General features: G+C 35.6%; 1 protein-coding gene across 2 annotated transcripts; it reads left to right on the top strand.

Annotated features, from left to right (window-relative positions):
* The first annotated feature begins 3,669 nt into the window (after positions 1 to 3,669).
* On the top strand, positions 3,670 to 9,546 carry LOC113399546 (reticulon-4-interacting protein 1, mitochondrial-like). 2 transcript variants are annotated; one of them, XM_026638692.2, is made up of 13 exons: positions 3,670 to 3,754; positions 3,903 to 4,062; positions 5,055 to 5,135; positions 5,566 to 5,731; positions 5,864 to 6,034; positions 6,144 to 6,284; positions 6,436 to 6,550; positions 6,880 to 7,008; positions 7,080 to 7,201; positions 7,330 to 7,486; positions 7,747 to 7,867; positions 8,426 to 8,545; positions 9,006 to 9,546. In XM_026638692.2, the coding sequence occupies exons 2-13, from the start codon at positions 4,015 to 4,017 to the stop codon at positions 9,090 to 9,092; spliced, it is 1,458 nt and encodes a 485-aa protein (XP_026494477.1). In that variant the 5' UTR covers positions 3,670 to 3,754; positions 3,903 to 4,014; the 3' UTR covers positions 9,093 to 9,546. The 2 variants fall into 2 exon arrangements, with proteins under 2 accessions (XP_026494477.1, XP_064074998.1); XM_064218928.1 differs by having other exon boundaries at positions 3,709 to 4,062.
* Positions 9,547 to 12,663: the final 3,117 nt, after the last annotated feature.

Genomic DNA, 12,663 nt, shown 5'->3' with positions numbered 1-12,663 from the left:
CAACGATTACGGCTTGCGAAGGAGTTGTGCATAGCCTTCTCTCCCGTCTTCTTTAGCAGAGTGGGTCATATAATTAATACATCTTGTACTATGTACTCGTATACCGAATCATTCATACAGTTAATGAATGAATGATTAATTCACGTAAACTTTGTACAGATCTTTTTGACACTTACGTGAAGGTTTCTGGCTGTATGTTGCTGGATAGTATGTTGTAAAAACATAGGTCATGCGTGAGTCGTTTTGGAGAATGGTTTTAAAAATGAAACCGCATGCCAGGTAATAGTGATATATTAAAATAATATTTTCTTACAGAAGTATCTGTAGTTGTTATTACCTACATATATATAGTCGGAAGAGAGGATGTCTGCATATGTCGAATGCACACCCATGTACATACTGTTAAGAATATGTCGAACATATAGTATAGTAAACTGTTTATGTCCTTGTTTAATGATGATTAGTATCTATATTATTTGACAGTATGCTAAAAGGCTATGTATGGGTAGGGTACATGCCAGATCGCTATGCACACCTACTCCCCCTACCGCAATAGGCTCACCGAGGCTGGGACGGTCCTCTGTACAAGAGGAATCCCCCGTTGGAATTGGAAGTCCGTCGTCGTCGACTGTTGACTACATGGGTCAACCGTCGGGGCTGCACAGTAGCATAAGCGAGTGATCCCGTGACGCTTCCAGAAGACACGGGAGTAATGCGTACTGCAGAGAAACGCGTAACGCGTTTTTCTAGCGACATCAATCTTCAATCAATTCGAATCGAATTCAATTTTTAATCAGCGGCTAAACAGTACTTTTAAATGGTGTCCTTTTGTCACTTCAGCTTTTCATAAACATATCGGAGCCCAGTACCACTGAAGTTGTTTGGTGGAAGAAAGTCCAAGTCTTCTCCTGTATATTATAACCTCATATATTTATGTCCAGCACAACTTTTATTAGTTACTGAACAGTTATTATATATAATTTGTGTTTATAATTCATCTCGTGCTCGGCGGTGAAGGAAAACATCGTGAGGAAACCTGTATGTGTCTAATTTCAACGAAATTCTGCCACCGTATTGGAGCAGCGTGGTGGAATATGCTCCATTCCTTCTCCTTGAGAGGAGGCCTTAGCCCAGCAGTGGGAAATTTACAGGCTGATTATGTTATGTATGATTATGAACAGTTATATCAACTTCTTATGTTTGTTATGAAATCCAAAATAATTTAACGCCTTTAAATAAACTGAACAGTGTCTCAAGGCTTAAAATATAGTTACACATTTTAAACTTTTAACAAATACAAATTAACAGTAATGTGTTAAGTTGATAAAAAAATATATTTATACATCAATGTAAATTTTAGATTACGTAATAGCATAATTCGTTTTTATCATTCCATTTGTTTGATGTTGACTCAGGGTTTTGTTCTGTTCTTTTATTGCAGCATATGGTCCAACTCGGCCCGAAGCTCGTCACCGCTACTGCTGCCCTGGGCCGCCTCCATCCGAACGTGCGAGTCGCGGCATGCTCACGTTCAGGATGACACAGGCACTTACCGGACACGGGTGCTTTGGTTAGCACCTACACGGGATAGCGTGGTGGGAGGACGCTGCTGCAGACCCGATCCGCCTAAAAAGACAGAGTAGGAGGAAACAACGCTACCCACACCTTCTCCCTTCGCCTCAATAGGCACTGCAGGTACTATAGCGGTTCTCAGTACCCCGGAAATACGAATTGGAGGCCTGTATAGGCGGACCGACCGTCAGGGCGTCACGGTAGCATGTGAAAGCGAGCCTGTGCGAATTTGGTCAACTAATAAAAAAACCTAATAACATTTTTTATGACCAACGTGGGGGCTTGAATCAATATTTCTTAGTATACCTTGCTTAACTAATAGCTTATCGGTTCTTTTCGGAATCTACATTCTGAACCCGCGGTGGTAACTTTTTATACAGTAATATAATAATCATCTCTACATGTCAAGTGAGCAAATATATAAAGGGACTTGAATAGAAACTGAAGGTATAAAAAGAGAAGATTCTTACAACTTGGAAAACCAACTTTTTAATGACGGCGAAGTTGTTATCAGAACTATGGAAGTAACACTAAAGTGGGCATGATTAGTTTGGTGGAATAGTGTTATATCCTATATGAAGAATAATGTACAACTTCAAAACATCTTCAAAAAAGTCCACGATGGTATATGTCTATCTCTTAGGGATAGCCCACAATAACAACTTTTAATCCTTTACTTTTTACGAGAAATAATGGCTTATTTTAGAAGCGATTTTAAGCAATAAACCATTAATCTTATCTAATTAAGTATCTTAAATACATTGTGTATTTAATATAGATCAGTATGGTCCTTTACAGCATGAAATTTAAATGAATATTTTCGAAGATATTACAGATTTAAAACGCAAGGACATAGCGCTTTGTATTGTCTAACGACTGAAAAATTAAAATAAAATCGTGAACATAGTAAGACATTCTGTAGTACATATATTTAGTACCAGCATTGCACCCGTGTGAAGGCGGGGCGGATCGCTAGTAATTAAATAAACTTAAGCTGTCATTTACCTTAAAACTTTAGAACACAAAAAAAAAAAATAAACTACTCCATATATTAGACACGTGAAAACAAAAAACCGAACAAAAAGAGAAGATCCAAGATCTTTCTCAAGGACTAAAATATATTTATTGATTTGTTACAAATTCAAAAAAGATTTAGTGTTAATATAAGAATTTAGAGAGTTTAAAATTATAAACAATTTTGGCAAATCAGGTGAAATTGATGTAAATAGATATTTAAAAATTACTAATGTTTAAATATCTATTTTAAATACTACTTTAAATATTGATTGAAGACATTAGATAAATCAAATATACACGCTATGATGGTGGCAGTAATGATATGAGTTGAAAACTTGTTTTATTTCTATTATCTGTATAATATTTATTTAATTAGCAGTACAGCACAACGATTTTTACTGCTTAACTAACTACAAAAAATACTTTTATGTTTAACAACAAATTATAATATTATATTATAGTGCCAATTAATTAGTTTACCCCAATGCGATTGTAGTTACATTAATAACATGAATAGTCTTTTCCAACCACCGGAGGGCAAAAGCCAAATAAACAACATTTGACAGCGAATTCACGCGATATCATTGGTTGAGAGCTTGATTAATCTATGATATTTAATATGGATTTGCGAAAAAAATTCATTTTGAACGTCAACGAAAATGTTATTGGAACTAAGTAAGTCAAATTAAAGTATACTCTATTCTAAAAATAACAGGAAAAAGCTAAATAAACAACATTTGACAGCAAATTGACGCGATAGCATTGGTCGAGTTATATCAATCTATGATATTCACTTTCGATTTACGAAAAAATTGCATTTTGAAAGTCGACATAGGAATTTTGAAGTAAAATTAAAGTGTAAATAAGTAGTTAAGTGTTTATTGTGTGTATTGTAATATAAATAAAAATATATTAATCAAAAATTCTTAGTAGTGCAAAATATAGTTTTGCTATTAGCAAATCGCGTGGAATACGTAAATCTAAGGTGTGTTTATCATTATTCCTATTTCGATTGGAATAGACTATATATATAATAATTCACGGACTTTTAAGACCTTTGACTAGAAATTATAGTGTTAGCAACAACATAACATTAATCAATGTCAAAATCAGGTGTCTACACTCCACTGTCACTGAAACGTCAAATAGGTTATGTTTGTATAAGGTAAAAATTGTGTTTAATTTAAAAAATATATAATAATTCTGTGATAAAAGCCATTTAAAAATTAAAGACAATCTAATTGTATATCACAAATTTAGCGTTATTAATAACTTTGAACGTGAATGCATCCGCAATGACGTTCTATTTTCAGACTGAAATATTTAAAATGGATTGTGGCCAAAGGTTAAATTTCTTATGAGTTTTGATATGAAGTAACAGTGCATTTGGTATAGGCCGGCCCTCCTCCGTCTGTGTTGTTTGATATGGATGAATTTAAGCTAAGAGCGGGAGAAAAAATCGGAGCTTTACATGTAAGTAACTAGTGGCTGTTACTATGTCATGTTACCCTGGTACCTGTGTAAACATTTCCCTCCCACGTTTTGTTTGTTTTTGTAATTTTATTTATTATTTATATATGTCGCCTACATTTTGTATGTATGTTTGTAAGTACTTGTGGCAATGAAACTATAATTATAGATTTGACCATGAAACTTACATAACACTACATTTATAATCTAATTACTTTAAATTTATTTTGCATTAGGTCATACTATTTTGGCAATAGGTATTAAGCAGATATTAATAATAACATATTTCTTGTAAACTTTATAATTTATTTATCTGAAATATACTATATAAATCATGTAAATGAGTTGTTAAATACAAAAAAAAAAAAATTATATAATTTACAAATTAATTAACAAATAAATTAACAAATAAATTGACTATATCCTCAAGCGCTTGATACTAATTTCATTAATTTTACATCAAATTAAAAACCAAATAAACTTGTGTCAAATAAAATGAGGTAATTAAAAAAACAACAATTAAAAATAATTTTTATTTAACTATTAATTCAGTTTATAAAAATATTTTAGAAATCTTCCATGTATGCTTTAGTTGAGTGACTTCGATTCTTTCAAAGTGTAGTTTTTATTGGGAAAGAAGTCCCATATTTTGGTAGAAATAGTTGTACTCAGTAATTTTCTATCCTTCCGCTTGGAGAACTTTGCTAGTTGTTGGTTAGTGCCACCCACATATCAGATGTTACACTGCCAAACAACACTACTTTCTATTGTTGTCTACTGGTTTGAAGGATTGAGTGAGCCAGTGTATCTATATGCACAAGGTACATAACATCTCAAGGTTGGTGGTGCTTTGGTGATGTGAGGAATGGTTTAAATTTCGGGTGGTAGTGACCACTAACCATTGTGTGGCGCATTTGCATCACATATAGCCGCCTACCTTATGTCATAAAAAAAAACTTAAATTTTATTTTAACCAATAATAATTTCTTTTTCAGGAAGCAGCTGTAGTAGCTGCTAATAGCAGCAAAAATAGATTTCAGGATGTATTCAATCATACAGCAGATGCAATCAGAAGAGTAAGAATAAGATTTAAATCAATCAAATATATTGTATATAAAGGCTCAGGATACAACATGTGCACCGGTCAAACCTTGCCAAGAGAGTCTGCCCCTAGTTGGCATGTTCCTTCTTTTATATTGTCTATGAATCAACTGTCGGCTATTTCACATGTTGTTTACAACTACTTAATGAGGGTAGACACCGTCATATGTATAACAATAAAAAATTTTTGGTGGTAGGGCAGGCCCGTGTGGTACCACCCACTCATCAGATATTCTACTGCCAAACAGCAGTACTGAGTAGTATTGTATTTGTGTTCTGGTTCGAAGGGCGATTGAGACAAAATTTTATCAGTTGATAATTACAATTTTCATTGTAAACTTTAGTTGTAAACTTTTATGTGAGAATTTTTATTAAATGTCAAAAATTAAAAATATTGTATTGTAGATCCGAGAAGCTTTCTTTGATTTATGGGACAATGAACTGGTGACGGAGGGCAGGGCTCGGGCTCTGGCATGGGCGCGGGAGGCCGCCCGCAGGATACAAGAGGGTGCTCCACCGCTCTCTCCCATGATACTGTACGAGGAACTGGTGACCCTTTTGAAAGATCATGGTAAATATAAACTTTTTATTTGAATGCTGTTTGAGTTTGAGTTTGGTTTTTTTCCAATATAAATACTTGATGTTAAATTTTTGCCCGATGGTTTCTGCCATAATTTAAAATATTTAATATGTTTTGTTTCAGTATGGCGTCGGAGTATGATAATCTTCGTCTGCGGTGCGGCGGTCGGTGGAAGCGCAGGTCTGGTCATAGGACTTCGAGCGAGTGCCCGAGTGCCGAGCGGACCGCATGCCAGGGCGCTCCACACGCAGACCGACCAAACCGTCATCCTGGTAGAAGATGCCGTATCACCAGGTCAGAAGATTTTAACGTTAGCCTTTAGAATGCGGCAGCTAAGTAGACCATCACGTTTGATTTCTCTTTAAGCGCCGTCGTTACTCGGGTTTCAATGGTTCTGGTTCAGGCGCCGGCGCGGGGGAGGTGCTGGTGCGGGTGCAGGCGTTCAGCGTGTCGGCGGCGGACCGCAGCGTGCTGCGCGGCCGCGCGTCGGCGCTGCGCTCGCTGCTGGCCGCCTCGCAGGTCACCGTGGGGAGAGGCTTCGCGGGTGAATTACGACTCACTTGAACGGGATGGCCGTTCAATTTTTAAATTCGATTTGTTCCCAAGATATGTTTACTTTGCAAAATTTTCGTACAAAATTTTACACACTAAATTACTACTTGACTTATCTGACGAACGTTGGTCCGTAATTTCAGGTGTAGTGCTCGACGTGGGACAAGGCGTAAACGACTTGGAAATGGGTGACGAGGTGTGGGGCTGCATCAGCGAGTGGAGCGGAGGCGCCGCCAACGAGCTGCTCGCTATTAGAAGGTAAAGTAAACCTAGGCGGCGATGAGGTAACTATCAGTGACCTTGGAATATTCATAACAACTATGAAAACACTTGAGGGTAGGGCGTTGTGTAAGCCTCGAGCAGAAATACCTTGTAACAATACAAAGTGGGTTTGAAGGGTGAGCCAGTGTAACTACGTGCACAAGAAGCATAATAACTTAGTTGCCAAAGTTGGTGCGGTATTGAAGATGCTAGGAAAAATTCTTACGGCGCTAATTTCTAAGGGCAGCGGTGGCCACTCAACGACAGGTGGAACATTTCCACGGTCGCCTACCTATTTAAAATGAGTGTATATTAATTTCGGCCAGCACACGAGTGAGCAAGCGTCCGCGCCACCTCGCCGCGGACTCGGCGGCCGCGCTGCCCTGGGCGGGCTCGCTGGCGCTGGCGGCGCTGCGGCGCGTGCAGTACCGACCGGACTCCAGCAAGGGGAAGCGGTAAGGGCGCTGCGCTCTCGGTGGCCCCCCCACGGTGGCGGCCAGCGGAGAGTAAGTAGCGGCTTGCGCAGGGTGTGCGTGGTGGGCGCGGCGGGCGGGGAGGGCTGCGCGCTGGTGCAGCTGCTGGCCGCCTGGGGCGCGCGGGTCACGGCCGCCGCGCCGCGGAGGGCGCATCGCGTCTTAAAGGACCTCGGTGAGCTACTCGCCGTATTATTCGAGAACCGTTTTGCGGACGGTTCATTTTAGATATATTCTTGTTACTGTTTCTTTAACTGCCGACTACGAAGTCTCTAAAGAATTTCCCTATAATGTTCTCGCCAGGTGCACACGAGCTGGTTGACTTGGAGAGCAACGCGCACGCGAGTCCGTCGTGGCTGTCTTTAGAACAATACGCGAGTCGCCGCGGCCCGTGGGACTGCGCCCTATGCTGCTCGGGTGCTCCACCTCCACCCTCACCCGCGGCTTCTGCGCTGCTCAAGTTAGTGCTAATAACCCGGAACCCTTATAATTGAACCTTCATTCAGTTTGGTTTCAACAGAACTTCAAGTAACCTGTGAAATTGTTACCAATACATGTAATAAAATGATCACCTAACGTCCCAATGGGCTAAGTCTCCTCTCTTTATATTAATTATAATATCAATTATATCCATATATAACAAAACATACATAATTCACGTATAATCACCGATATTGAGATACTTATATATTTTAACTTTATTTTTGTTTTTTTTTTCAGAGCAACTGCACCACGATACGCTTTGTTGGATATTCGACCGAAGCCCTTACTGACTGACCGCTTGCCAACACCCTTCTGGGTGATATTCTCGGCTTCCTTTTACACCTTTAGGTTTTTGAGGGTGAGACTTTGAAATTTTAACATTTTTACAAAGGCATTTTATAACTTGACAAATACCAACTTTTTTTCGGCTGATTCTAATCCATTAATCTTCCTATGGGTTTAAATGCAATTCCATGGACTGTTATTAGCTCAGGCTATCATGACTAGATTATCGCGAAGAATGTCTATTCTGTTTATTTATTTTTTTTTATTAATACTAATGTTCCGATGATGTCTGACGTGATACCTTTAATTGATCGTCCAGACGTCACCATTCGCTTCTCAGTCTTTTGTAAATAGATCATGGTTTTCAGAATAATGAGTTCTATAAACAGCTTCCTATTTAGTACCTTATATAATTGTGGTTAAAGTTCATTTTCCTGGCTTGGTCAGGAGTTTTATCATAGCAATGTTAATTTTTCTCTTTCTACTTTCTACTTGTTTGTCGATTGATTACTCGTAAATAAGTAGAATAACTCCGCGCGCTCCATCCGCCTTTTGTTTTATAATCTGAGTGTGTGATGTGCGTCATAGACCAAAGATCACGACAATTGAATAACAAGGATTTCCCCTACAGTGGATAACGGGGTGCGGAACCCACACAGACTGGTTGGAGGATAAGAATCAACTCCGGGAAGGTCTCGACAATCTTCGACTTCTCGTCGATTCTGGTCAGCTTTCACCTGTGCTCGATAAGGTGAAACTTTGCTCCGATATTTCTTTGTTTTAAAATTAGTGAAACCTTTAACACGTGCTGTATATGTAACTATAGAATATCACAATTTATAATTTGGTAGAAATAAGGATTAGGTTAAGATTTACAAATTATTTGGTGAATTATCCCATAAAAAATAGTGGATTTAGTAAAAGTAGCAGTTTTTGGCAAAAATTTACAACATTAAGTATGAGTATTAATCACGAACTGAGGCTCGAGAAGCTCAGTTTGTCATATTATCAATGTAACACGAATTCACTTTAGTATATCCACGTTCATTTTACATCCAAAGTTCCTATAACAATTTCGTCGATGGTATTAATACAATTTATAAGGAACGCTTTGCTTTTCTAAAACATTTAAATATTTTAAATGTAATTTGTAACAAGAGCAAGGGTCTTAGTTCGGAAACAAGTAAACAATCATTTCCATGGGTTTCCAGGTGTACCTTCCTCAGGACTTTGAGTCCGCACTGGCGCACGCATGCGGAGACGACGCCGTCGGAACGTCCGTGGTAAGATTCCCGTAGACTTCAAAAGTATATTACAAGAAATAACGCTCAAAATATCAAATGTCATCCAAATTGTCACAGATTAAAATTGTTGGAACGAAGTTCTTTTAGGCACCCTATAGTGAACTGGCAGAAACAAAATGTCACCAGGCGACCTTTCCATCTCTTGCTTTTAAATACGGTTTTATTTAAACTGATTTTTGTTATTGTGTTATATTTCTTGTCATTTATAACGTTACCGTTGTTAATTTATTTTATTGTGCTCATTATATAATACACAGCAAGAGAAACTTCGTTCCAACCCGGTGTCCCACGACACCTCACGTTTTTTTCCTATTTACTCTGTGATTTTGAACCAATAAAAATTATAGTCATATACGTAATTATACAATGTTTTTGTTGTCTGTTAATAAGTGGTTTACAAACTATCCAATTAAAATTTATGTATTAAAAAATGAGAACTGTCTGTCGTTCAAGGTCGATGTCGATTGAGTTAGTAAAATATATTTTCTATAAATTTTTTGTAGTTGAATTGTGATAGAGATTCGACACTGTCATTTTCTGATATTGCTTTTTTTTATAAAAAAAAAACCTTTACAAAAGTAAATATAATGTTAGAAAAGGAATAACATAGATGTTTTTTATAAGTTAAGTATATATTTCTATATTAATTTTATTAACCCGTATTGGAAATTAGAAAATACGTTTAAGTTTTATTTAATTTTTTTTGGTATCATAAGAACAGATATATATTTAAAAAGTATGAAATTGTATTGTATTGTATGCAATCATCACAATCTTAACCACAAAATGTTCTTATGTATTCGATAAGATACTACGCTCCATTGGATTTGGCTTACACACAAAAGCCAATACTAAAATGTTCCAATGATATCATCATTATGGTCGTTTCGACTACGTATCTAATAGAGACCCATTCTCTTGTAGTCGCTGGTCTCTGAAAGTCTAACCAATCAGCGTATATGCTTTCAGATTGTACAAACTTATAATATAAAACTATCTAATTATTTAACGAATTTACTGGCCTAATATATATTTTTATTGTTCGATTAGCAGCGATTCGATATTACACACACGCTGAGAAATTTTACAAGTATTTTCGTTTAATAGACTAGAAATTGACTATTATTTATTTCAATGGCACGAGGACTGGAGATAAAACAATTATATTTACATATTCTATACGATTCACTTATAGCTCAGCTATGTTATACACTACAAACAGTTCTTGATTAATATATCTTTATTTAGAATATATTATATATACCTTCGCCGCAAGTGAAAACGCCATTATTTAGATATCCATATGGAATATCTCAGATTACTTAGATCTCGACCAATGACGTCATGTCAATTCAAGGTCAAATTTGTTTATCTTTAGTCCTCTAATTGGTATTGAATATAGTCGATTTGAAAATGAGCGAAACAGTTTGATTAAATTAGGTGTCATTTTGGCGCACTCTTAAGTTTTATGGTAAAGAAATAACAATTTCAGAAAATGGTTGTAATCTTTTTAGTAGAAATAAGTTTTAACTTCTTCTTACTTTAATGAGTGTAAAATATCAACGAAAAAAACAATATATTTTATGTAAGTATAGGTTTAAATATTTCAACTGTTTGTCACAAATTTAGACTTTTTTATAAAGGTGCTATTTCGAATATACCTAATCAATGTAAAAATATAAAATTATGTAGGTTAATATTTAAATGTGAGTCATAATTTATTATTGATTAATGACAATATAGCCTCAAACACTCGCTGGTTCTATTTAAAGTGCACTACTGCCAAACTTACAACACTATACATGATGTGATTTTTTTAACTTAAACTTGATATTTTAAACCTAATAATAATGTCTTGTTTTTGTCCAAAGATAGCAAAATAATTATTATCTTTATATAAATATACAAGTTTAGTAAATAAAAATTTTGCGAGAAATTTTAAATTACGCAGAACGAAAATGTATTGAACTATGTTTAATCGTTAAAATAAAATCAAAGACTGTACCTCTAATCGGCCAGTGTAATAACATAAATTAAATAAATTTTGTAAATAAATAAAAATTATATAAAATAATAGGTGCTAACGAAAATTAATCTTTATTAAATAACTCTGAGAATTACTGTGAAAAGTATTTGTTTTGATATATTTATTGATATATAAAATGTCAAGTCTGAATTTTAGTCAAATGATTTTATGTACTTTTAATACATATGCCACAAACCTACTTGAGCATCATAATAATATATTTTTTAAAGCCAGTCATTTGTAACTATTCGTATGTTATTATATGTATGTAAACTCTCGCATAATATACTAAACATTACACATAACCATTATACTAATATATAGTCACAGATTAACTATTATACAGTAATATATAACGATTTTTATGTGATTTTGATTTTTGAAATGACAATAATATAGATGCAACCTACCCATGTGATAATAGCGATATAAAAGTATAATCCGATTTTTTTGTGCTCTGAGAAGAGCAGAGCAGAGATAATTCTGGGGAGTGGAAGGGATATACATCACAAGAACCATCTATTAAATAAAACAATCTCATAATCCTAATTTAACCACAGTAACAGTGCCATCCAAATTGAAGAAAATTATTAAATAAATGTAAATATTTTATTTTAGATAAAAATGTTATTTTCTAAATAAAATTTTACGTCAATATGCCGTTTTTTATTTCAGCTCTATCCTATATAAATATATTTTGATTATTTACTAGTGTATTTATAGATAATATTCAGTATGACTGATAAATTATCTCGTCTGCCTTCTCGACCGACCTTTTTCACCGATCACTTGAAAGTGACTTGACGAATTTGGATAATTTGAACATAATTCTTTACTAACATTAAAAATATATTTTCTCTACCTCCCCTGGTGATTAAATACACTTAACTCCGGTAATAATGTACCGTTGGGTTGGTATGTTAACAAACTGCCTCATTGGTCTAGTCTAGTGGCTTGATATAAGGCCACAAAGCTCAGCATTCTAGGTTCAAGCCCGAAGTGTGTGGCTGCGCAGTGCACCTGAACTCTTTCCAGTCGTGACGGATTTGCCGTCCCATAGGATTATGAGTGCCGGCATACAGGCACCTGTGTTTACGCACACACTTCTGCTCTAATGTGTTCTGCGTAGTCGGCTGGTCTCCCATGAGTTTGGCCGCCGTATCCGAAATCAACCGACATTTTCATCATCAGGTACAGTAATCATTTAAATAAATAAAACGAAACAATGTCCGAACCACATTTATTATTGTTTGAACACAACCTAATTACCTAGTTATACATTAGTTATGAACAGATAACAACAGTATAGGTCAATAGAAATACAAGTTACATTATTTTCAGGCCCTAGAATATATTGTAGAGTATATTAAGTACTATATCGGTGACATATTTGAAAGACAGATTAAAAAAAACTACATTTTGAAATGAATATACACTTGGAGTTGCCATATTATGCGCGAAGCAGCATTTAATTTCAGACTTTTTGAAGTCCCCCATACTTGTCATTCTTAGCTGTTTTATTATAATTTATTTGTAATA

Source organism: Vanessa tameamea, chromosome 25 (assembly GCF_037043105.1).
Source record: "Vanessa tameamea isolate UH-Manoa-2023 chromosome 25, ilVanTame1 primary haplotype, whole genome shotgun sequence".
In the NCBI taxonomy this organism is placed as follows: Eukaryota; Metazoa; Arthropoda; class Insecta; order Lepidoptera; family Nymphalidae; genus Vanessa; species Vanessa tameamea.
This window is presented reverse-complemented; position numbering and strand designations above follow the sequence as displayed.

What these genes read in the sequence shown, in the direction of transcription:
- LOC113399546 (XM_026638692.2), top strand. Translation starts at nt 4,015, where the DNA reads ATGGATGAATTTAAGCTAAGAGCGGGAGAAAAAATCGGAGCTTTACAT. An exon ending in AAAAAATCGGAGCTTTACAT is followed by an intron (nt 4,063 to 5,054) that starts GTAAGTAACTAG and finishes TTTCTTTTTCAG; the next exon opens with GAAGCAGCTGTAGTAGCTGC. An exon ending in CGTGGGGAGAGGCTTCGCGG is followed by an intron (nt 6,285 to 6,435) that starts GTGAATTACGAC and finishes CCGTAATTTCAG; the next exon opens with GTGTAGTGCTCGACGTGGGA.